The sequence below is a fragment of the Neurospora crassa genome, linkage group I, assembly GCF_000182925.2.
Source record: "Neurospora crassa OR74A linkage group I, whole genome shotgun sequence".
Classification (NCBI taxonomy): Eukaryota; Fungi; Ascomycota; class Sordariomycetes; order Sordariales; family Sordariaceae; genus Neurospora; species Neurospora crassa.
In genome coordinates, this window is record NC_026501.1 from 4,246,928 (window position 1) to 4,269,772 (window position 22,845).

The window sequence follows — 22,845 nt, forward strand, 5'->3', positions numbered from 1 at the left end:
TGATGCCGGTTCCGCGCCCTTAGAGGGACTCACGCCTGCAGTGCACAGCTTGTCCCTTTGTACACAGTACCTACCTCTAGGGGTCGGACGATGCGGAGCTTCCACTTTACTCTGCCCCTGGATTGGCCTGATCTTCACTGTAGTCTCCAGGGCTTGGAGTCCCGTCTTTCACTTGGGCGGCGCTGTGTGCTCTCTGTCGGGCAGTGAGCACCTCGCTGCATGTGTGTTTTTCCTAGTCCACCCCGCCGTCAACCGCTGCCCACTGCCGCCGTCAATCCCAACATCAGTCCACTGCATCGGGCACTGCCTGCGTCTGGGCTAAACCGAAAAGACCAGAGAAAATCAAAGGCATCCACCACCGCGATACGTTGGTAGCTTGGACCTCTGGTCTCTCTGGGTGTTGATTTCGTTGGCTGGCGTTTCGACTTTGGCTTATTATGGTACAGTACCGATACATGTCCATACTAGTAGTTTCTTTTCTTTGACCGCCCAGGCTTGATCTCTGGTTACATAGGCACAATCATTATTCCCTTGGGCCTTTCCAACTGAACCACTTGCAACTCAACGGACAAGACATCAACGCTCGCTGAAGTGACCTTTTTTCTTTTTTATTTTGTCACCGCCGCCCTGAGGTTCTTCTCGACCCTGTCGCTCGCTCCAACCTTCATTTTGTGTGTAAGTGTGTACGTACATCCGAGGCAAGCTCAAAGGTTCTCCAAAGGCTCATAATCTTCCAAAGGCTGCAGCCCACGACGCGTATCACCCAGGGAAACCTGTTCGTATTATTGCCCAAAAGATCGCCGAATCGCCTCTCCACCATCCACGAGTCCCCGTCCACCCACGCCATCACCAAATACTTAGTACGATCATCCTCACGCGGTCACGGCCCCCTGTCGACTGTCTGCGCGTGCTCAGCTCCCTGGGCTCCTGGGTCTGCCCATCCATTGCGAATTAGCACTTCTCCGGCCGTCCCCACTTGACTGTCTGTAACGGGGTCCTGTCCGTTCAACACCCACCGGCGCCCTCCCAGTCCTTGCGACTTCGATCCGCTACGGCGCCTTTTTGGTTTTGGAGAGGGGAAGTCAACTACTACAACAGCGCATAAACTCCATCCCTACATATCACAGCTTAAGCCTGACGGCTGTAAGATTCAAGTACGGCATATGCTTGCGACTGCAGCAAGTGGAAGGTGACAGCAGATTCAACAAGGACGGAAGCATAGAGAGCAAAGTCTGACGGGCTGCAGCTGTCTGCAGGCATTGCAACTACATACGTACGATTTGACAGTTGACTGCTGTACCAGACGACCCTGATAACCCCCGCCGCCTGTCATGGCGGCTGTCACTGTTTCGCCGGCTGCGTCGCCGACCTCGACAACCACCAGCCCGCGTAGGAAACCTGTTCCTACGACAGGGTTGCCCGCCATTGCCTCCATCGAGCGCTTCGAATGGAATGACAATGCGCCTCCTCTTCCCGGCGTCTCTCTGGCCGAATCGCCTCGGATCCGTGAGTCGCCTGTTACGCCCGTGAAGGTTAACTTCCAATCCGACGGCTGGGCTCAACCGTCCAACGCCAATATCGAAACAGACCGGTCGTACGACGGCTTACAGCCGATCTCAGGCGTCCTCGATCATGCCCTCCCCGCGACCCCAGATGCTCCGACTCCTCCGCCCCATGCCCTATTAAACGAAGAGCCGAGGCAAGAGATGTATAGCCATTCGGAGGCTCGGAGCGCACAGTCAGCATGGAAGGAGTCTGTGAAACCATTGCCGGGGCTAGAAGTGCCCAGTGTGGCCAGGTTGAAGCTAGAAGCCTCTGGCCAAGACGATCTCTCATCCGATTCTTCGCGAGCGAGCCATGGAAGAGTTGCCAATCGTCGAAGTCGAGAGTCCGATACCACCGTTAGTACGTCTAAGCAACCTAACTCAAACGATTCATCAACGGCAACCAGCGCAAGTTCGGTGTCTGGCGTCATTGAAGCTTCCGACTGTCCAGACAACTCTGGCCATATCTCTCTTGAGAGCTCCATCCTCGAGGATGGCTCTGCTCGGGCGGAACAGGTGCCCCAGCTCGCCTACCATCATTCTGCTTTCCTGCCGCGGCCGGCTAGCATAGCTGTAGACCAGGACCTAAGAGCTCGGTCAAACTCTAGCCTTGTTGATACCGGTGGTGCCATCAACCGTCACTTGACGCCCAACTCTTTCAACAGACGAAGTTCAGTGCCACGTCCGCAGTCTGCGTATTCGGTGTACTCGGACTTTGGGTCTCGGGGGCACTCCCCTGGTCTACAAAATCGAACGCCATCCGCAAATTCTCGAAATTCACCTGATAATCGACCACAGTCTTTTGCCGAGCTTTTGAACGTTCCATATCCCCAACCGGCACCTGCGCCCCTCACACTCGATAACTCCCAGTTACGTAGTGTAGTTGGCACTAATGCTTCTCTCCTCAGCGCCCAGAAAACGTTGGAGATGTACAGGCAGAATGTCAAGAAAACCACGGACTTCTCTACTCAGTATTCCTTTGCCGTTTTTCTGATCAACACAGCAAAGGAGCAGGGCCTGAACTTTGACGAACTCAGGAATTCTAAAAATCTTAAACCTGGGCGATCTTCAGAAACTCTATCCGCAGAAGCCAACCAATCTTCGCCATACGAACTAGTGCGGGAAGCGCGGGCCATCCTACAGAAATTGTCCAACAACGGCTTCCCTTTTGCACAGTATTATCTCGCTGACGGCTATGCCTCCGGTTTGTTCAACAAGGGAAAGGAGGACTACAACTCGGCGTTCCCTCTGTTCGTGTTAGCTGCCAAGCATGGCCACGCAGAGTCCGCTTATCGCACTGCTTTATGCTACGAGTTTGGCTGGGGCTGTCGCAAAGACCCTGCCAAGGCCGTGCAGTTCTTGCGAACAGCAGCCTCCAAGCGGCACCCTGGCGCCATGACAAGGCTGGGAAAGGCCTGTCTGTCGGGTGATTTGGGCGAGAAGAGATACAGGGAGGGTGTCAAGTGGCTGAAGCTCGCCACCGAGTCCGCTGATGCGATTTATAATGCCGCTCCATATCAGCTTGGATGCCTGTACGAGACAGGCTATGGTGACGACATCTTCAAGGACGAGAGTTATGCGGCTGAGCTGTTCACCCAAGCCGCCGATCTGGGCCATCCCGAAGCCAATTATAGGATGGGCGATGCCTACGAGCACGGGAAGCTCAACTGCCCAAGAGACCCTGCTCTTAGCGTCCACTTCTACACGGGCGCTGCGGAGCGTGGCCATCCTGCTGCCATGATGGGTCTCTGCGCTTGGTACCTGGTTGGAGCAGATCCCATCCTAGAAAAGGACGAAGAGGAGGCATATGAATGGGCCAAGAGGTCCGCAGAGCTTGGTAAGTAAACTTCAACCACACTGAACATGATGTCGCGGGAAGAATAAATCTAATCCGGACTTGACAGGGTATGTAAAAGCACAATATGCTGTTGGCTACTTCACGGAAATGGGCATAGGATGCCGAAGGGATATTTTGGAAGCCAACCTCTGGTACGTCAAGGCGGCCGAGGCAGGCGATGAGCGCGCCAAGCAGCGGTTGGCAGTCATCCGCGCGGCCGTCAGCGGAGGAACGCCTATGGAGGTCGCTCCGGCTCGAAATGCTAAGATCAAGAAGAGTGCGGAAAAGGATGATAAGGAGTGTATCGTCATGTAAGAGACGAGACCTTTCATATCATCAGCAGACCAACAAACACCAGACAGAATCCGACACCTTGCTCACGCTGTTTCGGCGAAGCCGACACGAGCCAGCCTGCCAGGTCGTGATCGAGTGGGTTTGTTTTTTCTTTTTGGATACCCTTAGTCGTCGTCGCTTTTTCGACCTTGCATACCCGCACGTGGACCTTACCACTCATATAAAGAGTTGTTTTGCTCCTGCTTCAGGGGTTGTCTGATAGACAATGTCTCTACTGGCTATCATCTCGATCAATGAGTTCAGCTACGTGTCTGGCATCCGACTGCGCCATCGAGTTCAAAATCCCTGATATCATTGCTTTCTCCCTCATTTTGCGACGGTGATAGGCAGCTCATAGTGTTTCGGATATGCAACCCTGATGAAGGAGTTGTTGTGAGTTGTTGAGGAACTTGGTTGTTTCTTCCTTTTCTCTATCTCTGAAGGGTTGACTCTGGCACTCTGGCCGTCACTGCCGAAGATCGGCTTTTACAAAACCTGTTCAGTCTTAACAGCCCGGGCTCTGAAACTCGGTGTTATACATTCGTTTTTGATGCATTTGCATGGCCGTTGTTCAAGGAAAGAGAAGCCAAGATCGGAGATACGACACCTTCTCTCAACTTTGTCATCCACGGAAATTCAAACCTTGGCGTTTTCACCATGGTATGGTGTGTGTACACTTCATTTTCTGTTGCACTCGGCTGCGGGGTTGTTTGGATTTTGTTCATCCGTTTCGCACTCTCGGCGGGAATGGAGATGGTTCTTGTCTGTCGGTCAGTCATTCAGACACAGACCATAGGAACTATTCAGAGAAAAAAGAAAAGTGACAGAGGGAAAGAAGGTGGTGAAAAGTGTCGGTTGGGCCAAGAAATAGGAAAAGGGATTGTGAGTCAAAACGTATAGTACGTCGTCTCTTTGTACATACTGGGACGAGGATACATGGAGGGAGGGAGGAGACAGGTGAAAAGCAAGATGGGATTGAGCAGAAGTAGTCCAGCTTGGGAGTTGGGGAGTATGGGAGCATGGGGAGCAAAGAACGAATGAGAAGTAGAATAATAATATTTCCTGGCTAGTATCAATTTAAACTGTTCATGGTCAGATCAGGTTATGGGAACGCCTGTAACCTTTATATTGTACTTTCAACCTTCTGCTTGCTTCCAGGCTCCTCGACATGTTTGACTATGTACCGTTTTTGTGTGAGCAAGGGTTGATGATGAACAATACAACCAGCCCGTGTCAGTGACAGTTCGTTGTAGTATAAGCATCAGTTAATCTGCCGGAAGAACGCCTCACAGGCCTCTTTCATGATACCACGAGACCAGGGTGAGAAAGAGAATGTGAAAAGTACCACCCAAAAAGAATCAGAATTAATTGAAGAGCCAAGAGGTATATACAGCATCAACAAAAACAAAACAAATAATGGTTAATAACAAGACCAACAAGCCCATAAGCCAATCCCCCGATTTTTTTTAAAAAAAAAGAAATTAAAAAACCGACGCATATTGTACATGTGGAAAATCCAACTCTATCGCTTGGTTTGACCATTCAATGTTCTTTCCAACAGGCGGAAAGGGGGTACGGTACGTTCATGGAGTTACGCCTTTTGTGAAAAGACGCCTTTATCCCAAACGAGTGCGAGCCTGCCGAATTTTTTCTCCTGTCAATTTTTTTCATACTACTCAAGACATTACTTATTCAAGCCGAGACAAGTAAGTGGCCCAAGGACGTGCGTCATATCCTATTCCGTCCTTTTTTTTTTTATGACTGCGAAAGAAAATCGAAACGCAATTTGATTATATGACCAAGCAAAACCCATCCATTTTATATATCCCTCATTTTAGCAGTAGCGTACGCCGCCACCAACGAGCTGATGGCTCCAATGAACATGCACACAGCAATCGCGTTCGGTCCGTCCGTCTTGGCATGCTCGCTTGGATGTGCATCCGTCGCCAGCTCCGGGCTCTTGCCCGGCTCCAGGATGGCGAAGACGATGCTGCTCATAAATGTCGCGATGAACTGCGGGATGGTGGTGTAAATGTTAAGAATGCCAAAGTAGATGCCGCTTAGTTCGCCGGTTGAGCTGTTTCCTGCGGTGACCTCCTCAACAGCGCCGGCGGCAGGCTCGTTGACGAAGCGCATCTCGATGCTGCTGGTGGAAAGTCTCCTGTAGGATGGGTTGGTGGCGGAGGTGGCTCCTGGAGACATGGGGTCGGGAGCGCCGCTGAGCTTGTTGACTTCGACTCCCAGGAACGTGGTGGGCGCCCATATGGCGATGCTCCAGGGGATGCCACATAGGGCAACCAGGGCGGTGGCGAAGCGAAACGAGGCGGCGAAGGGGGTCAGAAACATGGCGAAGGCGAACATGAGGTGGCTGGCGATCCAGGCGCTGAGCAGTTCGGGCTTGTACTTGTTGACCGTCTCGACGAGGCTGGCGATGCTGGCGGGCGGGCGGTGAGTGAAGGTGTTGTCCTCGGGTGCGCGGATGAAGGGCGGCAATATCCAGGCGCTGATGAAGGTCACGGTTGAGTAGACGGTCAGGGCAGTGCTGCCGATCCGGCCCATGTCGCCCAGAGCGTCGCTCGAGTCCCGGGTGTCGGCGGGCACATCGTACCGGAAGTAGGTTTCGCCTACCCAGGTGCTGCTGTAGATGATGAATGGGAACCAGCCGATCCAAGACCAAAAGACCGCATAGCAGATGGCGCGGATGCGAGGAGGTAAGGTGATGAGGGTCGACACGATTTGGCGCACGACCTTGAAACGACCCGATTGGCGGCGAGGATCGGGCCGGACAGTGACGAGAACCCGCTCGGTCACTGCCCAGCAGGTTACGGAAGAGGTAACGAGCATCCCCAGGGCGGCTATGACGGTAAGCTGCTTGAACTGTGTGTCTCCCAAAGACGTTCCAAAGAGCTGGAGAAGGTCGATCGCCCCCATACCATAGCCGATAATATGTCCAAGTGAGCCCATACGGCTTGCTAAGGTAAAGTTAGGATAACATAACGTCCATGATGTGATTTGGAAAACGTACCCCATGCTGCGCCACTTTGTTGTTTTTGAATAGGCAGAGTATCTACAACCAAGCTTCTAGCGCAAGACATTACTTTGAGGAGGGAATAGGTTAGTACATTTGATACTGGAGCCCAAGAGCATTACAATAAGCCTTACCGGCATTGATGGCAAAGTCAACACAATAGAGCGAAAGGACAGCAACAGCGATGGTGCACGCTCTTGCATATGTCGGATCCCAAATGAAGTAGGCCACTATCTCCTTGGTAAAGCCCAAGGCCATGAGAGCGAGTGCCGTGATAATGGACCCGATAACGATGACAGGTCGCCTTCTGCCCCATCGTGACTTTGATTGATCAGCGACAACGCCTATGATGGGTTGTACGATCAAGCCAGATAATGGTCCGGCAACCCAGACGAGCGATGTTTGGCCCTTGGTAAGTCCCAGCGAGAGAAGGTAGGGCGTACAGTCTGGGGGAAGTGCCTGGTAAGCGAACGTCTCCGATGTCCGGGATAACAATCATGACATCCAAAACTCACAGGTCATTTCAACACCCCATGTGAAGCTGTGAATAGTGAGACGTCAGTAAACGTACAGCCTCCTAGTTTTTCTTTGTTTTTTCACATGTACTAACGTGATGCCAACCGAGACACATGTCAGCAAGAGCATGCGCATGGTCTCCGTACTCCCCTTCACCGACGGGCTCCCCCTCCAAGTTGACATTTCGACGTTCTCTGCTTCAGAGTAACTGCCACTGTTGTCTTCTTGTTCACCGGAAGCCACCCACTGATTGGGACTCAAGCCCTCCTCCTCCTCCTTGCAATGACGGTCCGATGACTTTTCCCCTTGGTAAGACGGGTTGCCCTGCTCTACTGGAAATTCGAAATCGGGAAACGGTGATTGTGTGGTGGAATATTTCTGCCGTGGTTCTAGAGGCGCACAGGTGTTATCGGGAGTCTTGCCGTCTGTAGGAGGTATCGAATCAGTCATTGCGCCGTTGCGATATAGGACATGATGGGCGCGCATTGCGTCCATCTCAATTCGCGAGGGAGGGTATGTGTAGTTGCTGTTGCTGCTGCTCCCCGATATCGTACGTATGCCGTTCGTCGTGTCCGTGGAGTACAACTTCTGGATCTTTGCAGTGACCAAAGGAGCTCTGGTGATTTCGCTTACCTAGCCGATGCGCAATACACTAAGCGGGCTGCTTGTCCTCAACCGAAAGGGATGGAAGGCGTAATGTGAGGAAGGGTCGGAATACAATATACGGTTGCGCCTGCTGTCGTGGATCGTGCCGCATGCGGTTCAGCCGATGTATACGCTTTCTGTCTGAGTCGGGAATGAGGGTTGGTGCTGTTTCGGGAGCACAAGCGATAGCTGGGCGGGTTGCCCTACAACTATGCGGTACGGTAGATGGAGATAAGGGCGACTGAACGAGGGACTTGAAAGTACAAAAAGTAGAATAAACGTGGTAGGAAGCGAACGAAGAAAGCGAGTGAGGTGGTCAGAAACGACGGATGTTAGGCGTTTGTCAAGATGGAAATGTATGCGATTCAAGAAAAACAAAGTGTCTTGGTTGTCTTATCAGGGGGGAGGGTGCAAATAATGGAACACTGCCGCCCAGCCCTGCGAGCCCCCCCTACGCCTTTACGAGTATGTTGAATCAGCTACGGTAGGTATTCTTACGTACGGGATTCGTATAGAGGAATAGCCCAGAGTTGCCCAGTGTTTGGCCGTTAGAAGTGATCCCCGGTGAATGAAACTTGGAGGTCGTTGGGTGCACACTAGAGATGTGAAAGGGGTGACGTATCCTCAGTGTCGGGACTTTGACAGGGGTCTTTTGGCGACGGATGGCTCCCTTCGCGTTGCTACCTAGGTACCTCTACGCAGGAGAAAATCACCGCGTATATAGAGTTACATGTTGGAATGGGAGATGTGACGTTTCTTCCTAGGTAGTCAATGTATACGTAGGTAATTACCTATCTATCTGCTCCTGTTGTACACTTGGACCCTGAAGGACCCCAAATCCGGTGTACTGGGATACACGATACCTACCTCTAAGTACATATGTATGTAATCAGCACGGTAACTTTCATCCAGTGCCTGAGCCAGGGACATTTTCATCTGCACTGTACCTTGCAGATCCCACTGGAGAGCGCTCCGACACGTGCTTCAGGGTGCGGTTGAGGCAGATCACCGTTCAAATCGACATGGACTTGTTCTGAAGGGATGGGAAACGGATATCTTCGAAGCCAAATGGAAACCCAATTCGAGGTTATGACGACAATGGTACAGCGGTGCACTAGTGTACTTGGCCGATTAGCTAAAATCCGGCTTGGGCCGGTGGCCGTCACTCCGACAGGCCGATGCCCGACTTGTGGGGGTCGGGGAGCCCCGCCGTCTGCAGAGTTGGTTTGCTGGGAGCCCCCACTGTCCACCACCTGGTCGATCACCACGAACGCGGGACGGAACCGGCGAGGGGCACCCAGTCACACAGAAAATCTCCAGTCACCAACTTTTAGCTCCGATTCAGGAACGTGGGCCTTTGGCCGCCTTTGGTGGGCTCCATTGTCCTGGATGCGCCAGATCAGGAAAATTCCGACTTCCACAGAGAAGCGGCCCCAGAAAGCCGGCATTCGATTCCAGCAAACCTGCCCGTCCAGGACAATCCCCATCTATCTGTGCTGCCGACGTTCATTTCAATTCGATTCATATTACCTACCCAGCTACAATCGTCCGAAGTGTCTCCCGTGGTATGTCATCCACCCCCGCCAGCCCCTCTTGTACACACTTATTGCTGTCCTGGTACTTTCTGTCACGGGGATCTCTTTTTCTCAAGTCCTGCCAGTATCCAAGAACTCCCGTCTCTCTCGCTTCTTTCCAATTCGCAGACGAGACTAACTGGTGATCCCCTTAACCTTTTTTTAGTCCACATATACTCGACCGACGCCGACTTCTCTTTGCGAATCTCATATACCCATCCTTTCATCCGTCCTCTACTCTACACAGCCCTTCATGGATTTGGTAAACCAGTTAGTCATGTCCTCTCGGCCACCGTTGCCTGAAATCGATCCGACTCCCCGCCGCCGTCGATGCCGCATTTACAATGGCCAATAAAAAGGCATTCAAGCTGACGTCTTCCAAAGTCTCGAAGGCAGACTTCTCTTTGCCGTGCCCAAGAGTGAGTCATGACATGCTATACCGAGCGTCTGGTCAATACATATCTAACGCGGTAACTTCCTGCAGAGGGCCGCCTGTTGCAAGCCTGCTTGAACCTCCTCGAGGGTGCCGACATCCAGTTTAGACGCGAGAACCGCCTCGACATTGCGCTCGTCAAGAATCTTCCTATCGCCCTCGTCTTCCTTCCCGCCGCCGATATCCCCACCTTCGTCGGCGAGGGCCGTGTCGACCTCGGCATCACTGGCTATGACCAAGTTCAGGAGCACGATGCCGGCGTCCGCACCGTTGCCCGCGCCCGCCGTCAAAGCGGCGAGTGGAGCGCCCAGGATGGCGAGAAGGCCAAGCCCCAGGGTTGCGATACCGTCATGGAGCTGGGCTTCGGCGCCTGCAAGCTCCAGGTCCAGGTTCCCGTTAAGGGCGAGTACGCTACTGGCAAGGACTTGATCGGCAAGAACATTGGCACCAGCTTTGTTCACCTTGCGCAAGAATACTTTGCCCGTCTCGAGCTGGAGCAGGAGGGCCTTGTGGATGCGGACGCCTCCCAGCTCGCCGGCCGTAAGCTCAAGACTCAGATCATTGAGCTCAGCGGCAGTGTCGAGGCTGCCTGCGCTCTCGGCGTCGCCGACGGTATCGTCGATCTTGTTGGTGAGTAATCTAGCCAGCATTGCCCGCGGCTCTCCCCAACCCTGACGCAGTAACTAACATATTTCGCCCCGACAGAGTCCGGAGAGACCATGAAGGCCGCCGGCCTCATGGCCATCGACACCGTCGTTGAGTCCTCCGCCATCCTCATCAAGTCCAAGGCCCCCAGCAACCCGGAGATGGTCGATCTGATTGCGGCACGTATTGGCGGCGTTATTACCGCCCAGAAATACGTGCTCTGCCAGTACAACGTCGAGCGCACCCGTCTGGCCGACGCCACTAAGATCACTCCCGGCAAGCGCGCCCCCACCATCACCTCACTCGAGACCGAGGGCTGGGTTGCCGTCAGCGCCATGGTAGAGAAGAAGCGTATCGCCACTGTTATGGACGACCTGACCACCGTCGGTGCCACCGATATTATTGTGCTCGATATTCACAACACCCGTGGCAGCAGGGCATGAGTGATTAAATATGGAGAAACAAAGGACATAACTGGCAAAAATAAAACTAAAAATGGAGATAAAAGCATTTATTTGAGCCTAAGTTGGAAATTAGAGCGTATCTGGGGATTGAAATGAGGATAAACAAGGTTTCGATGTGTGGTGATGTGGGTTTAAGATATCTGGCCTTCTTGAAGTGATGTGGATGCGGAAGAAGAGGCATATGCTGAGCTGATTGTTTCGGTGACCTTTATTCGTAAACGAGAAACGGCGTTAACGGGGGCATTCTGAACCAACTTGCTTTACTCGTCGGATTCGCGTGTCAAAAACATTACGTATCAGAGAGGAACAAAAAGTCAACAATTGGTCCATTGAACGAAGTCTTCAGACAGTTTTGAGGTAAACAGTTTAATTTGCTCCTCACATTTAACTTCCAGGTTGCTTTCTTGTCCCTAGACTCCTCCCTAACAGTCGACAACCAAGACGGTCTATGAACACACAAGACGACGACCATAGTACCGAAAAGAAACAGAAAAGCCCAGGGAAAAAAATGTACAGGTGGATAAACAAGAATCAAGCATATGTACAAATATAACTGAACCGTTTGTGCCTTCCGTATCTGGTAAGAAGGACGGACATGACATGAGCCATCTAGTAAATCGGCCTCCCTTCAGTCCATTTCCTGAAACCAAACCTACTACCGCCGGCCCTCGCAGGCGGATGAGTAGGAGTCTCATACTTCTGCTGATCCTCCTCCCCCTTCACCACCTGCTGTTGCTGCTGCTGCTCCTCCTCCACCTCAGCCTCAGTCTTGACATCCGGGCCCCAAGAAACTCTGTAACTATTGTTGGACTTCAAACGCCTCCTAGCCTCGCCGCCCGTGATCCCAGGCCTGCTGGGGCCGATCCACTCCCATGCGCGGGCGATCTCACCGCTGCTGCTCTCGCGCTGGCCCGTGCGCACGTTGCTGTTCTGCTCCACGACAGCCGCGACCTTCTTCCACACACGCTCGCGCTCGGCGAGGCGGTGCACGGACCGGAGCACGTCGTCGCGCAGGTTGGGCAAGAACAGAAAGGCATCATCATCACCTTCCGACTCGAAGGCGATTTCCTTCTGGAGAGCCAGGCGGTCGAGAACCTGGTCGACCAGACCGGGGATCTGGCGGGCGACGGCGCGGTGCGTGCGGTAGGCGTTGCGGCCGTAGATGAGGGAGAGAAGGAATAGGATCACTCCACCAATGCTGAGTCGATGTCGAGCCAGTCCAAGCTTGACGGATCGGCGGAGCGCGCAGGTGTACGGAAGGCGAGCGAGAGAGCTGGACGATAGCTTGGTGGTTGGAAAGCCGGAGGTATCTCTTTTTCTAATGGTTCGGAAGCAACCGGTCTGGTTAGTCCAGGCGTGGTCAGAAAAGAGCTTATGTTGTCATGATAACACTATTCAAGTATTTCTTGGGAACTTACTCGTAGTAGGAGTCCGTTACGTGGACCTCAACCTCATCCCGAGCCTTGACTTCTCCCAAGGCCGCGGCCCAAAGTTCCTCAAACTCCTCGGCTGCCATCCGCTTGCTCCGCTTCTTGCTCAGAGACTCCTTAAGCTCTTGCTCGTCGATCGCAGGGCTCTCCAAAGGCTTACCCTCGGGCTCCAAAGGCTCGCCACACTCGTACTTGGCTCTACGATCTCGCAGCTCCTCAACGGCCTTGTTGGCAACCGCTTGAACCTTGCGTGCCTTCTCGCCGTCGGGCTCGCAAGTAGGCGGCAAAGGAATAAGACCTCCGAGAGCGAGCGGGTGAGGCTTGAGAACAAAGCCAGGCTCGCAGCGGGCAATGAAAGCTTCGTAGCAGTAGGCATGCGGAGGGCACGGTTCGCAGTCGGGTTCGAGGAACGGTCCGGCCCATTCAGGGACCTCAAAATCGTGGAGGCCAATCTTGTCGGTTACTTCTGTCGCCCAGTCAGGCAATTTGATACTTCGTCCGACAAGCTGGCGCGATTCGCGTCCAAGACCACAGTACCCGACCGCGATCTTCTCTTGTCGGTACCAGCCCGCGTAAGCGACTAAGAGAGTGGTGAGGAGGACCCACAATGGAGTGGTCAAAGGACTTCTTTCCCTACGGCTAACTTGCTTGTTTCTTTGCACAGCCAGAGCAGGATTGTCTATCTCCTCTTGCATTAAAGCCAACTGCTCGTCTGGAGTGAACTCTTCTCCCGTTTCGACATATGATGAGTCCACGATATACGAGGAGTCCGCAAAATTGGACATCATGGACATTTCAGAGTATTCGGGTGACCTCGGGGTCTTGGGCATCGAGTGCTTTCCAAAAGGCAGTTGGTATGTCCTGACCGTAGACGTCGAGCTGGGCTCGTAACTCCTGATCGATGATGTCGTGTCGGGCGTCTCTAGCTCCTCGTATTGCGGGCCATCTGTTCGTCTTCGCGAAGCGACAGTAGAAGGGGTTCTGGTGTAAGTAGAATCCAACGCGCTCGTTTTGCGACGATGGCTCGGAGTCTTCATGGTCGAAGGAGGTGCCGCAGGACTTCCGGCCTGGAAGGGGTTGTCATTCGTGAATACGCTCGCAGTCGCGGGGGTTCGCTTGAAGAAATCGTCGTCGGATTCGTGCTTAACAGCCGGCGTCGTATGCAAGTTCCTACCGAGCGTAGATGGCGTTTCTTGATAGGACGTTTCTTGAAAAGACGTCTCTGCCTCGTGGCCCGTATCATCTGTGTCGGAAACACTCGGCGCATGAGATACATGTGATGCTGCAGAGCGGGATACCCTTTGGCTTGTGGTCCCACGAGCAGCTGCCGGCGTCACAGGCGCGTGGCTTTCCTGGACATCCTCCTCCAGTTTGACCCTCGATACCTTGCGGGGCGATCGCGAGCGACGGGTGCTTCGAGAAGGAGGCGGCAGCTCCTGGTGGAAGTCGGTGCTCGCCGAGCTCTGCGTGTCAGCATCGACAATACCTTTGCTGGACCTCTTAGCAGTGCGGCTCGCTAGATACTTCTTGGACAGAGGCACCACATGCTCGTTGAACAAGTCGACGAGCTGGCTCTTCTTTGCTGTGCTGGGATATGGCACCTGGTGGGTGACGAGGATCGAGCGCAGGCGCGGGACGGTCAGCGACCGAGGGTCGAAGCCCGGCTGGAGATAATCAACGTTCTCGACGTCCGACATGGCGACGAAATTGGAATCGATCAAACAGCTTCGAGAGGGTGACGGAACGTGTGCGGGCAATTCTTGTAACTCCCGGGTTTGGTAGGCGACGAAATATTGCTGAAGACGAAGGTCTACCGAACGCTGATCGGAACTGGAAGCTTATCGAGCGTGTCGTCGAATCGTCGCGCTTTTGTTCGACAGCACGGGCAAGCAAATTATTTGCTTGCCGTTGGTGGTTTGGCCTTACAATGAATGCGATGACCAGAGCAAATAGCTTCCTGTCATTCGTTGATAAGTTTTAGTACAAGTGGAGGAGCTGACAATAATAGATATCGATGAAGGAAAAGCGAAGAATGTTGGTTTATCGCCAAGTTGGTCAGACAGACACACACGCAGGCAGGGCAGCTGTTGGAAAACAAAAAGTGTAGTGACGGAAGTGGAGTTTCTGGTTGTCGGTGGCAACCACAGACGCTAGCAAAACACGACCCTGCCTGTGATCACCCGAAGTCCCTTGGAGAACTTGTTTGGGGCGTTCATTCAGTCGGGCACCGCCACATGTGGCGCAGCTTCGCTTACACCGTCTTGCAAGTCCTCTTTTGCCAGTGTGTTTTACTGGTACATGTCATGTTGCACAATCACATCACTTCATGACAAAATGCACGTCACAGCTCACAAATAACAAGAAGACTGGGACCTAGTTCACGAATGTGCACACATCGTGGCTTTCTTCATTGCTGACGTTGGCCCATTGTCAGTTATCACATTAGGCATATAAGAAATAAGTTGATGGCGATGTCAATGACATAGATCGCAAGCGACCATCTCAATATGGGAACCTGCTGACATTGCCACGTTTTATATATCAATAACCCCCGCTATACTATCGGTCCTACATCCCGATTCTCCTCGTGAACCGCCCGAAACCCCGAAACCCGATCTCTGTGACCCTACCGAGCGAATAATGAATGGTGTGACCATGTAGATGTACTCGTGAGGCCATGACACCAACGATACGGACGCCATTCATTCCTGGTCATCATCACTATCCATCACCACAGTTCGCTTCCTCGCTCGGGCATGGGACGCCGCACCACCAGAAGGTTTCTCTCGAGTTTGATCTCCGCCGCTGCCCCCTTTCGAGGTGTCGCCAACTTTAACATGTCCTGGGCTCCCTGTTCGCATCCCCGTACCTGTGCCTTCCCTCTTTCTCTTAGCAGACAGAAATTCGATATCGGGTAAGTCGTCGTCTCCGTCCGTTGTGTCCTGGGTTGCAGGTAATTCTACCGGCACATAAAACGGCTTGGGCTTCTCTCGTCTCGCTGTTGATGGCAACGAGCCTTTAGCTGCCGACGCGGTTACCGGTACAAATTTGGGTCCAAACACATCGCCATCATCTTCATCCGACGCGAAGGAATCTGGTGCTTGCTGCTTGCGTCCCGTTTTCGAGGACAAGGAAGACGACCCTGCGTCAGGAGCTGTTGTCGGCGAGGTGGACCCTCGGGGACGATGCTGTAAACTCGAGGTGACTTCGCCATCGCTGACGATAAAGTCCTCGAGGTCGGCACCGTCATCAGAGCCATCGGTACCCATTTCCATGTCGCTGGTGCGGGTGCAGTCGTCACCGTAGTCCACGTTGGGGTCTCCTTGTTTAGGTTGAGATTTTTTTCCCCGCCCGCTGCCACGTCCACGACCCTTGCTGCGGAAGTTTCGGGGCCTACTTTGTTCGTCATCGTCGACATTGCCATCATATTCGTTGCCACCCTCTTCACAGTCGCTGATAAGTGCGGTATGTCGTGCTCGAGGCTTGTTGGTCTGTTTGGAGACCCCGGTAGATTTGGTTTTTGCTGTCGCTTGACGTTTCTTAGGTGCGGCATATTGCTCTGCTTCCTCTGCTTCCTGCCCACTCTCGAGGCGCGGCCTCTTCTTTTGCCCCTTTCGTGACGTTTCTCCTTCTGTTTCGTCCGCAAGGGGCGGCAATGGTATCAATTCCCAGGAGGACGTGTCTGTTTCACCGTATGGCTTAGTATACCTATTCGCAGGAGCTTGAGACTTTGCCAGGCTCCTAAACAGTTTCACACATCGCTTGGTATATTCCCCGTGTTTGACATGGATGGTTTTCTGGACCACTCGTCTGGATGTTGGATGGCGATACCAGTCTATATCCAACTCTTCAACCTTCGAGTGTCCGAGGGGTATCTTTGTATAGTTTCTGCGGAGCTCGTTTTCCTGCGACGTGCTCAGCAAAATGCTTTCGAGTTTGGGCCGTTCGGCAATAAAGTCAGTTTCCTTAGGCGCAGGTGGCCTAGCGGGTGGTTTGGCTGTCTTAGCTCCAGCTTGACCAAAGAAAGAAGCCTTGATGAACCCTGTTTCAACACCGTCAGGCATGTTGAACTTCTTCTTTGCCGGCTTTGTCCTCATTCTTGCGGCAGATCTTTTTGGTTCTGGGAGCTCTGGATTTTGGGAGTTCTCAAGTGGAATCTCCACAACCTTCTTTTCCACCTCAGGTCGTATGTCTCGTGGCACAATACGTGAAGAAAGGTCGTGACGAAAGGTAAAGCGGCTGCCCTCGCATATCATTCTCTGCATGGTCGCGTAGTTGTCCTTCGCCTCGTTGAATTTGTCTTCCTCTTTCCCTTTCATCAACAAAAGTACAATGTTACCCGCTCTCTTGCGGCCGGTACGACCCATACGCTGAAGCATTCGGATCGGTGACGCTGATGCATCGTAGCAGACAATGAGATCCACTTGGCCAATATCAAGACCCTCCTCGCCAATGGATGTTGCGACCAGAACGTTGTGAGCGCCGTTCTTGAACTTCTCGATCGTCTCAATTTGTTGTTTCTGTTTCATGCCCTCACTCCTCTTCGAGTCCGCTTGTCCAACGAAGACTGTGGCCTTGATAAGGGGTTGCTTGTTGAGAATGCGCACAATCTCTTCGGCACTGTCTCGGTATTCACTGAATACAATGGCTCTGGTATTGGAGCCCTCGCCAGCATCCATGAAGTGGTTGACCAGGGTCTCACAAAGATATTCCAGCTTGGGGTGTCCGAGGAACCCATCAATCTTCATCCAACCCTCAATCATGTCCATCATCTTCTGAAAGTTCTCATCCTCCAAGACTTGCCGCTTGAGCTTTGACCCTTTTCCTCCTTTCTCCTCCTCGGTGGTGCGGAATTCGGCCAGATTATTGTAGAACGGTTTGATTCCATGGAAGTTGAGTAGTTTGATGGAATGCGCCAAACTCTGGAGAATCGCAAATGTGGCTATGACACTGAATTTGGTTCCTTGGTTTACGTGCCTACCCGGACCTGCCATCCAGTCATTCCTGGCTTTCATCAGGCCGTAGGTAGTCAGGCTCATGGGGTCCCTGCCGTAGTATATATTTTGTGAACTCAGCTTGGTCACAAGGGGCTTCAGGGCCTTGGAGAACAAGTCTCTGACTTCCATCATTTCGTCAGAGGGGTCGAATGTTATCGTGTTGATGTCTCTTGAGTGCACATATTGACGAATGTCGATTGACTCTTCGGTTCTGATCTCGACGTGAGAAATGCCCAGATTATCAATGACGTCCTGAACACCTTCGAGAGACGATCCTGGTGTAGCAGTCAGAGCAAGAATTCGAAAGCTCTTGGAGAAACGCCTTAAAAATTCGACCACCTTGACGTATGCATAGTCTCCAGTCGCACGATGCGCCTCGTCAATAACCAGCAGTACGATGGACTTGGGATCGGCATAGCCCTTGGAAAGGTCATTCATTAGTGTTTGGGGTGTCATGAAGAACAGGCGCTTTGTTGCCCATTCGTCCTCACGTAGAACAGGAGGAGTCTCTCCGGTTAGGAGAGTCGCCTGAGATCGCGGGATGCCCGCTATGCTGAGACATGCTTGAACTTGTTGTGAAGCAAGGGGTTTCGTAGGAGCAACAAAGACAGCCTTTGCGGTTTTTGTCCAGCGGATGTAGTTTAGCATGATTGTCGCAGCAATAAATGTCTTTCCCAAACCCGTGGGGAGGGCGACCAATGTGTTGTTGAAGAGGCCATTTTTGACAATGCTGAACTGGTAGTCTCGAATAGGTCCCAGATTCATCGGATAAACCCATGTTTTCATTTCTTCTATGTCAATCTCATGGTGAGTGGGCTGCTCTGGGGGCATATCGGCACGGAATGGTCGATTCGACACCGCTTGCGGGGCGGGTTGCGCATCCTCCTCCAGCGTGCCACCCCATAGTGTCGTCTGACGCAGATTCTTACGCTGGCTGGACTGAGCTAGGGACGGGCGAGACGTTGTCGCTGACGTGGTCGGCTTGCTTGCTGTTTTGGCACGCCCTGTAGCTGTAGCCTGACCCTGCGATACGGTTGGAGTAACGATTCGTCTTGCAGAATCGGATATTGGCCACGCTTGTGCTGGTGGTTTTGCCGACGAGGCAAGCTGCTTGCTGTTGCTGGGGTGATGTGATGTGATGTTGCCGGTGGCCTGGGTGAAGGCCAACATCAAATCCTCATCAGGAATATCGTCAAAGTCATCGTCATCCATGACTTGAGAGTTGTGAGGTTGTAGAAAAGAAAGAACCTTGACGATTCGAGATTCGATGCGCCGATGCTTGGGCAGTTAATACAACCGGACTTTGTTTTCTTGCCTTTTTTTTTTAAACTTCTTGTTCTGGTGATGAAACTTAAGGCTTGTCGGATGAAATTCTTGGAAGTGAAACAATTGACATTCATAACAGTCCGTTTGCATAGGTGAACCGACCCTATCGTCACACAAGCCCGGCCTGATATGAGACGCGTCGCTGTTTTAATGGACGGGCTATTCCCTTGACACGTTCCATCGCCATAGCACGTGAATTGGTGTGGGCAGTCTGGGTGCTGCCGCCTGGGGAGTTCGCAGCAGAACAGCGTCAGAGTGGGGCTGTTGCATCTTGGGTGGGGCAGGTTTGCGTCAAAATCCGATCGCTTGTCTCTGTGGTCCGCTGGAGCCTGGCGCACTGGTCGGAGCTTGGCTCATTGCCTTGAGTTCAAGTTGCATGCTCCTCCACTGCCGCCGCTAAGGTATTTCCTTTTTGGAGGTCCGGCAGGCTGAACCTTCTTTCTTCCATTCTCCAATCCGTCATCGAAACCTTCCTCATTTCTCGACCTTCTCGCGTCGTCAGTTGGCATCGGCAGCCCAACAAACTCTTCAGTACTGACCGGCTGATGACTCTTGCGCATCCTCGTACTCGCCCGTTGCTTCAGAGCTAGCAGCTTCCGTACGCATATTCAACCAACGATCACGAGCGAAGCGGCGGCCTTCTACTTCTACTTCCGTACCTTTGGATCTCCGCGTCGTCTTTGTCGCCCCACCTCCAAGCATCTTTTACATCTTTCTTTACCTCGACAAATCCCTTTAGAGAAGCGCACCTAGACTCTAAGCGAAGTGTCCTTTGACACCTATCTGGGCCACTCTCAAATACAGCGTCCCAAATCCACCCAGCGGTGATCAATCCCCGGTCGGCATCGGCCGCCTGTTTTTCTTGAGCAGGCCGCTCTCCCGCCTAACGGCGACACCAAAGGTAAGCCTCGACTCTGCATCTTAGTACCCTTCCCCAGTTCCCCCGACCACGACCGGAACTTTGACCATCGGGGCAGCGAAGAAGTCGGCGAACAAGGACAACTCGCAACTCCACGACTCACTGTCCTTTCATCAACAACTCGGCGAGAAAAAAAAATCACCCGCAACTCACACCGAACGTTTTCTCTTCAGAATTCAACGAACAACCATGGCACCTCCTACTGGTCCTCGCGCCGGAACTGGAAGGGCTCCTCCTCGTGGACCCCGAGCAACAGGCGGCGGTGGCGGAATCCAGAAGCGTCGCGCAAACCCGAGGACGGACCGAGATGGAGATGTGTCAATGGATGCTCCGGCTGGTGGCTCTGGTAGGGGTGGGTTGGCTTCCGGTGGTCGAGGACGTGGCTCCAAAGATGCTCGAGGTGGAAGAGGTGCGGTGAACTCCCGGACAGCATCCCGGGTCGTGCAGAACCTACAGAACTACGTCAGCGGAGGTCCCGTCGGCAAAACACAGTCCAATATGGCCACACTGAAGATTCACGGTATGAGCAATAGCAAAGCTACCGGCAATCGCGATGGAGGGCTTCGGTCACTTCTCACCTTTCTGGAACGAAAGGCTTCCAAAGACAAAGCAGTTACAATCGGCAAGGTATACTTTCCCATCCACCGACATCCCCAAGCGCGCAATATTCTGCAACTGCGATAACCGACACCTTCTAACCCATCGATAGAGTATAATGGACGGCGATTATGTGTGGATCACGGTCAGAAAAGATGACGCCCCGGAGATCTTGAGGCTCAATGGCTTCACCTATGCCGGTGCACCCCTGACGATTACGGAAACCACCGAGAGGATGCCTCGCCCCGAAGACAAGATTTCCAAGGCTGCTGAGGAGACCAAACAAAAATTGACAGCAGTGCTAGCTGCGCGCTACAATCCAGAGTTGAAGCTGCTTGACTTATCTTCTCTTGGAACCGATCCCATCCTCAGCAGCATGGGCACGTTTGATTCCAAGGATCGGGCCGAAAAGGCCTTCAAGGTCTTGGTAGTTATTGCTAGTCAGCAGTACAAGACCGCTGCCGAAAAGCGTGAAGGGATACAGGCCATTTCCCTTGCTAGCAACGGCCTTAACGACGTCATGCAGGTTTTCACGCTTGCTACGTCACTTCCAGATATCAAGAGACTTGACCTGAGCAGCAACAACCTCGACAGTCTGTCCAAGATCTCCAAGTGGCAGCACCGCTTTCAGTACCTCGAAGAGCTTCATCTCACAGGCAACCCCATCACCACCCAGCCCGACTTCGTGGCAGAACTCATCAAATGGTTCCCATCGCTACAGAACATCAACGGACAAATTGTTCGCAGCCCACAAGAGGTTACTGAGGCCCTCAAGGGCATGCACCCCACGCCACTACCGCAGTTCCCCTCCAACCTACGGGACGGGGAGGCCAATGTGGCGAGCATCTTTGTCCAAGTTTTCTTCCCCATGTTCGACAGCGACAGAGCTCGCCTCGCCGCTGAGTTCTACGACGACGACTCGTGGTTTTCGATTCAAGCCATTGCCAATTCTGGTCGTAATCTTCCTTGGAAAACTTACCTCAAATACTCCCGCAACGTTCACAAATTGGGAGAGAAGAATCCAGCAACGGTACAACGTCTCTTCACCGGAGGAAATCTCATTGCGGACATGTGGAAGGCTCTCCCCAGTACTCGCCATCCAAGCATGGAGAACCCTGGTGCCTGGCTCATCGACTGCCACACCTTCCCCAACCTCGCGGACCCCACCGGCCACGGCTTCGCTACGGGATTGCTCATCACCGTCAATGGCCAGTTTGAAGAGTCCGATACTACAGAAAACCTCTACGGAAAGCGCACCTTCACGCGCACGTTCATTCTTGGACCCAGCAAGCCGAGCAACCCGCCGCCGGTGCACCCATACCGGGTTATTAGCGATCAACTCACCCTTCATGACTGGACACCCGCGGAGACACCTGCTGGTCAGGCCCCTGTCGCCAACCAGGTCCCGCAGGTTCCGGTTACCAACGCTGTGCCTCCAGCAGAACCTGTCATGTTGGATGATGCCACGAAGAACCAGCTGATTCAGGAGGTGATGAAGCGGACTGGCATGACAGCAGAATACTCAGAGTTGTGTCTCAGTGGCACTGCCAACTGGAACTTTGAGCTGGCACTCAAGTCATTCGAGGAGCAGAGGGCGAACTTGCCGCCCACGGCCTTTATCAACGCTGTCTAGGGGACAGCGCAGGTCACCAGCGTCAGCATGGTTTGTTAGTTCATGGTGGATCAGCGCTAGTTGGGTAAATACCCTCTGCCTGGATGAGTTGGAGACAAAGGAAAAGGAAGACAAAAACTACTGAAAGCCAAGGAACGAAGACTGGGAAAGAGGAAAGGGTTTAAGGGTCAAGGATGAACTTTGTACAATACTTGCATTGCCATACTATCTCAAGGGAGCAACGGAATGGGTCGGTTAGCGGAATTCTTATAAGGCGGTCACTCGACTTGATATTGCGGAAACTTAGCGTGCGTTAACAATTGAGATACCTGGAGCTCTTTTGGGCTTTGACCAAAGAGTCTCCCACATTCACGGTTTTTTTTCATCTAATTATAATCTCTTTTATTAATATTTTCTCCTATTTGGGTGAGGACGCTTACGGAAGATGCTCGAGCGTAATTGGTACACAACGTTCATGCTGGTCAGGCCCAGTAGCTTAACCACCGTGAAATTGGTAACCACGGTTGTGATAAAGTACGAGATCACACAGCTAATAAGATCTCGAAGCCGCGCGCCATTCTTGGCGATTGGGGTTTGGTGGTGAGCATCTGATTGTTGGTTTCCCCATCATGCGACGTTTCTTGAATCGCTGCTCCACTGCGGCCACTGCCACCCCGGCAGTGGATCGGTACCTGCATCTGTCGATCTTTCATAGGGCGGCTTTGGGAGAAAAATGCTGAGTGGTCCTGGTACGATGAGCAGTCATCATCACCTGTTTGGCCTCGTCCAATGGGCGCCGGCAAGAGTTTTATCGGATGAGGGGTAGTATGGGCGCTTACTTGTATTGATCTTGGTTGTTACGACTTACGATGGGGAAACAATCATGTTCGACACTTGAACCTGAGTGAGAGCCAGGAATAAATTTTCCGTTGAGGATTGGCTTTT

The 22,845-nt window shown here is 52.8% G+C and overlaps 6 protein-coding genes across 8 annotated transcripts; 3 read left to right on the top strand and 3 right to left on the bottom strand.

The window, feature by feature from the left end:
* The first annotated feature begins 299 nt into the window (after window positions 1–299).
* Window positions 300–4,817, top strand: NCU09322. Of its 2 annotated transcripts, none has more exons than XM_011394971.1 (3): window positions 300–675; window positions 740–3,381; window positions 3,449–4,817. In XM_011394971.1, the coding sequence occupies exons 2-3, from the start codon at window positions 1,332–1,334 to the stop codon at window positions 3,694–3,696; spliced, it is 2,298 nt and encodes a 765-aa protein (XP_011393273.1). In that variant the 5' UTR covers window positions 300–675; window positions 740–1,331; the 3' UTR covers window positions 3,697–4,817. The 2 variants fall into 2 exon arrangements, with proteins under 2 accessions (XP_011393273.1, XP_011393272.1); XM_011394970.1 differs by having other exon boundaries at window positions 396–683; window positions 747–3,381.
* Window positions 4,818–5,061: 244 nt separating this feature from the next.
* Window positions 5,062–8,469, bottom strand: NCU09321 (sucrose transporter). Its single transcript, XM_958932.3, has 6 exons — window positions 7,892–8,469; window positions 7,353–7,683; window positions 7,258–7,283; window positions 6,877–7,188; window positions 6,740–6,811; window positions 5,062–6,686 (listed from the first exon to the last, which is right to left on the bottom strand). The coding sequence occupies exons 2-6, from the start codon at window positions 7,439–7,441 to the stop codon at window positions 5,533–5,535; spliced, it is 1,653 nt and encodes a 550-aa protein (XP_964025.3). The 5' UTR covers window positions 7,442–7,683; window positions 7,892–8,469; the 3' UTR covers window positions 5,062–5,532.
* A 702-nt stretch (window positions 8,470–9,171) lies between these two features.
* Window positions 9,172–11,529, top strand: his-2 (histidine-2). Its single transcript, XM_958931.3, has 5 exons — window positions 9,172–9,468; window positions 9,644–9,747; window positions 9,862–9,896; window positions 9,962–10,540; window positions 10,616–11,529. Exons 2-5 carry the CDS (start codon window positions 9,731–9,733, stop codon window positions 10,996–10,998), a joined length of 1,014 nt encoding a protein of 337 aa, XP_964024.3. The 5' UTR covers window positions 9,172–9,468; window positions 9,644–9,730; the 3' UTR covers window positions 10,999–11,529.
* Window positions 11,352–14,584, bottom strand: NCU09319. 2 transcript variants are annotated; one of them, XM_011394969.1, is made up of 2 exons: window positions 12,438–14,584; window positions 11,352–12,337 (listed from the first exon to the last, which is right to left on the bottom strand). In XM_011394969.1, the coding sequence occupies exons 1-2, from the start codon at window positions 14,144–14,146 to the stop codon at window positions 11,629–11,631; spliced, it is 2,418 nt and encodes an 805-aa protein (XP_011393271.1). In that variant the 5' UTR covers window positions 14,147–14,584; the 3' UTR covers window positions 11,352–11,628. The 2 variants fall into 2 exon arrangements, with proteins under 2 accessions (XP_011393271.1, XP_011393270.1); XM_011394968.1 differs by having other exon boundaries at window positions 11,352–12,360.
* A 289-nt stretch (window positions 14,585–14,873) lies between these two features.
* NCU09318 (ATP-dependent DNA helicase mph-1) lies at window positions 14,874–18,915 on the bottom strand. The gene has a single exon (XM_958929.3). It carries the CDS (start codon window positions 18,656–18,658, stop codon window positions 15,152–15,154), a length of 3,507 nt encoding a protein of 1,168 aa, XP_964022.1. The 5' UTR covers window positions 18,659–18,915; the 3' UTR covers window positions 14,874–15,151.
* Window positions 18,916–19,146: 231 nt separating this feature from the next.
* Window positions 19,147–22,306, top strand: NCU09317 (hypothetical protein). Its single transcript, XM_958928.2, has 3 exons — window positions 19,147–19,673; window positions 19,750–20,318; window positions 20,401–22,306. Exons 2-3 carry the CDS (start codon window positions 19,881–19,883, stop codon window positions 21,919–21,921), a joined length of 1,959 nt encoding a protein of 652 aa, XP_964021.1. The 5' UTR covers window positions 19,147–19,673; window positions 19,750–19,880; the 3' UTR covers window positions 21,922–22,306.
* Window positions 22,307–22,845: the final 539 nt, after the last annotated feature.

What these genes read in the sequence shown, in the direction of transcription:
- NCU09322 (XM_011394971.1), top strand. Translation starts at nt 1,332, where the DNA reads ATGGCGGCTGTCACTGTTTCGCCGGCTGCGTCGCCGACCTCGACAACC. An exon ending in CAAGAGGTCCGCAGAGCTTG is followed by an intron (nt 3,382 to 3,448) that starts GTAAGTAAACTT and finishes CGGACTTGACAG; the next exon opens with GGTATGTAAAAGCACAATAT.
- NCU09321 (XM_958932.3), bottom strand. Translation starts at nt 7,441, where the DNA reads ATGTCAACTTGGAGGGGGAGCCCGTCGGTGAAGGGGAGTACGGAGACC. An exon ending in ATGGGGTGTTGAAATGACCT is followed by an intron (nt 7,189 to 7,257) that starts GTGAGTTTTGGA and finishes CACTTCCCCCAG; the next exon opens with ACTGTACGCCCTACCTTCTC. An exon ending in TGACTTTGCCATCAATGCCG is followed by an intron (nt 6,812 to 6,876) that starts GTAAGGCTTATT and finishes CCCTCCTCAAAG; the next exon opens with TAATGTCTTGCGCTAGAAGC.
- his-2 (XM_958931.3), top strand. An exon ending in TCTCTTTGCCGTGCCCAAGA is followed by an intron (nt 9,897 to 9,961) that starts GTGAGTCATGAC and finishes AACTTCCTGCAG; the next exon opens with AGGGCCGCCTGTTGCAAGCC. An exon ending in CGGTATCGTCGATCTTGTTG is followed by an intron (nt 10,541 to 10,615) that starts GTGAGTAATCTA and finishes TCGCCCCGACAG; the next exon opens with AGTCCGGAGAGACCATGAAG.
- NCU09319 (XM_011394969.1), bottom strand. Translation starts at nt 14,146, where the DNA reads ATGTCGGACGTCGAGAACGTTGATTATCTCCAGCCGGGCTTCGACCCT. An exon ending in GTAACGGACTCCTACTACGA is followed by an intron (nt 12,338 to 12,437) that starts GTAAGTTCCCAA and finishes CCGAACCATTAG; the next exon opens with AAAAAGAGATACCTCCGGCT.
- NCU09318 (XM_958929.3), bottom strand. Translation starts at nt 18,658, where the DNA reads ATGGATGACGATGACTTTGACGATATTCCTGATGAGGATTTGATGTTG.
- NCU09317 (XM_958928.2), top strand. Translation starts at nt 19,881, where the DNA reads ATGGCACCTCCTACTGGTCCTCGCGCCGGAACTGGAAGGGCTCCTCCT. An exon ending in AAGCAGTTACAATCGGCAAG is followed by an intron (nt 20,319 to 20,400) that starts GTATACTTTCCC and finishes ACCCATCGATAG; the next exon opens with AGTATAATGGACGGCGATTA.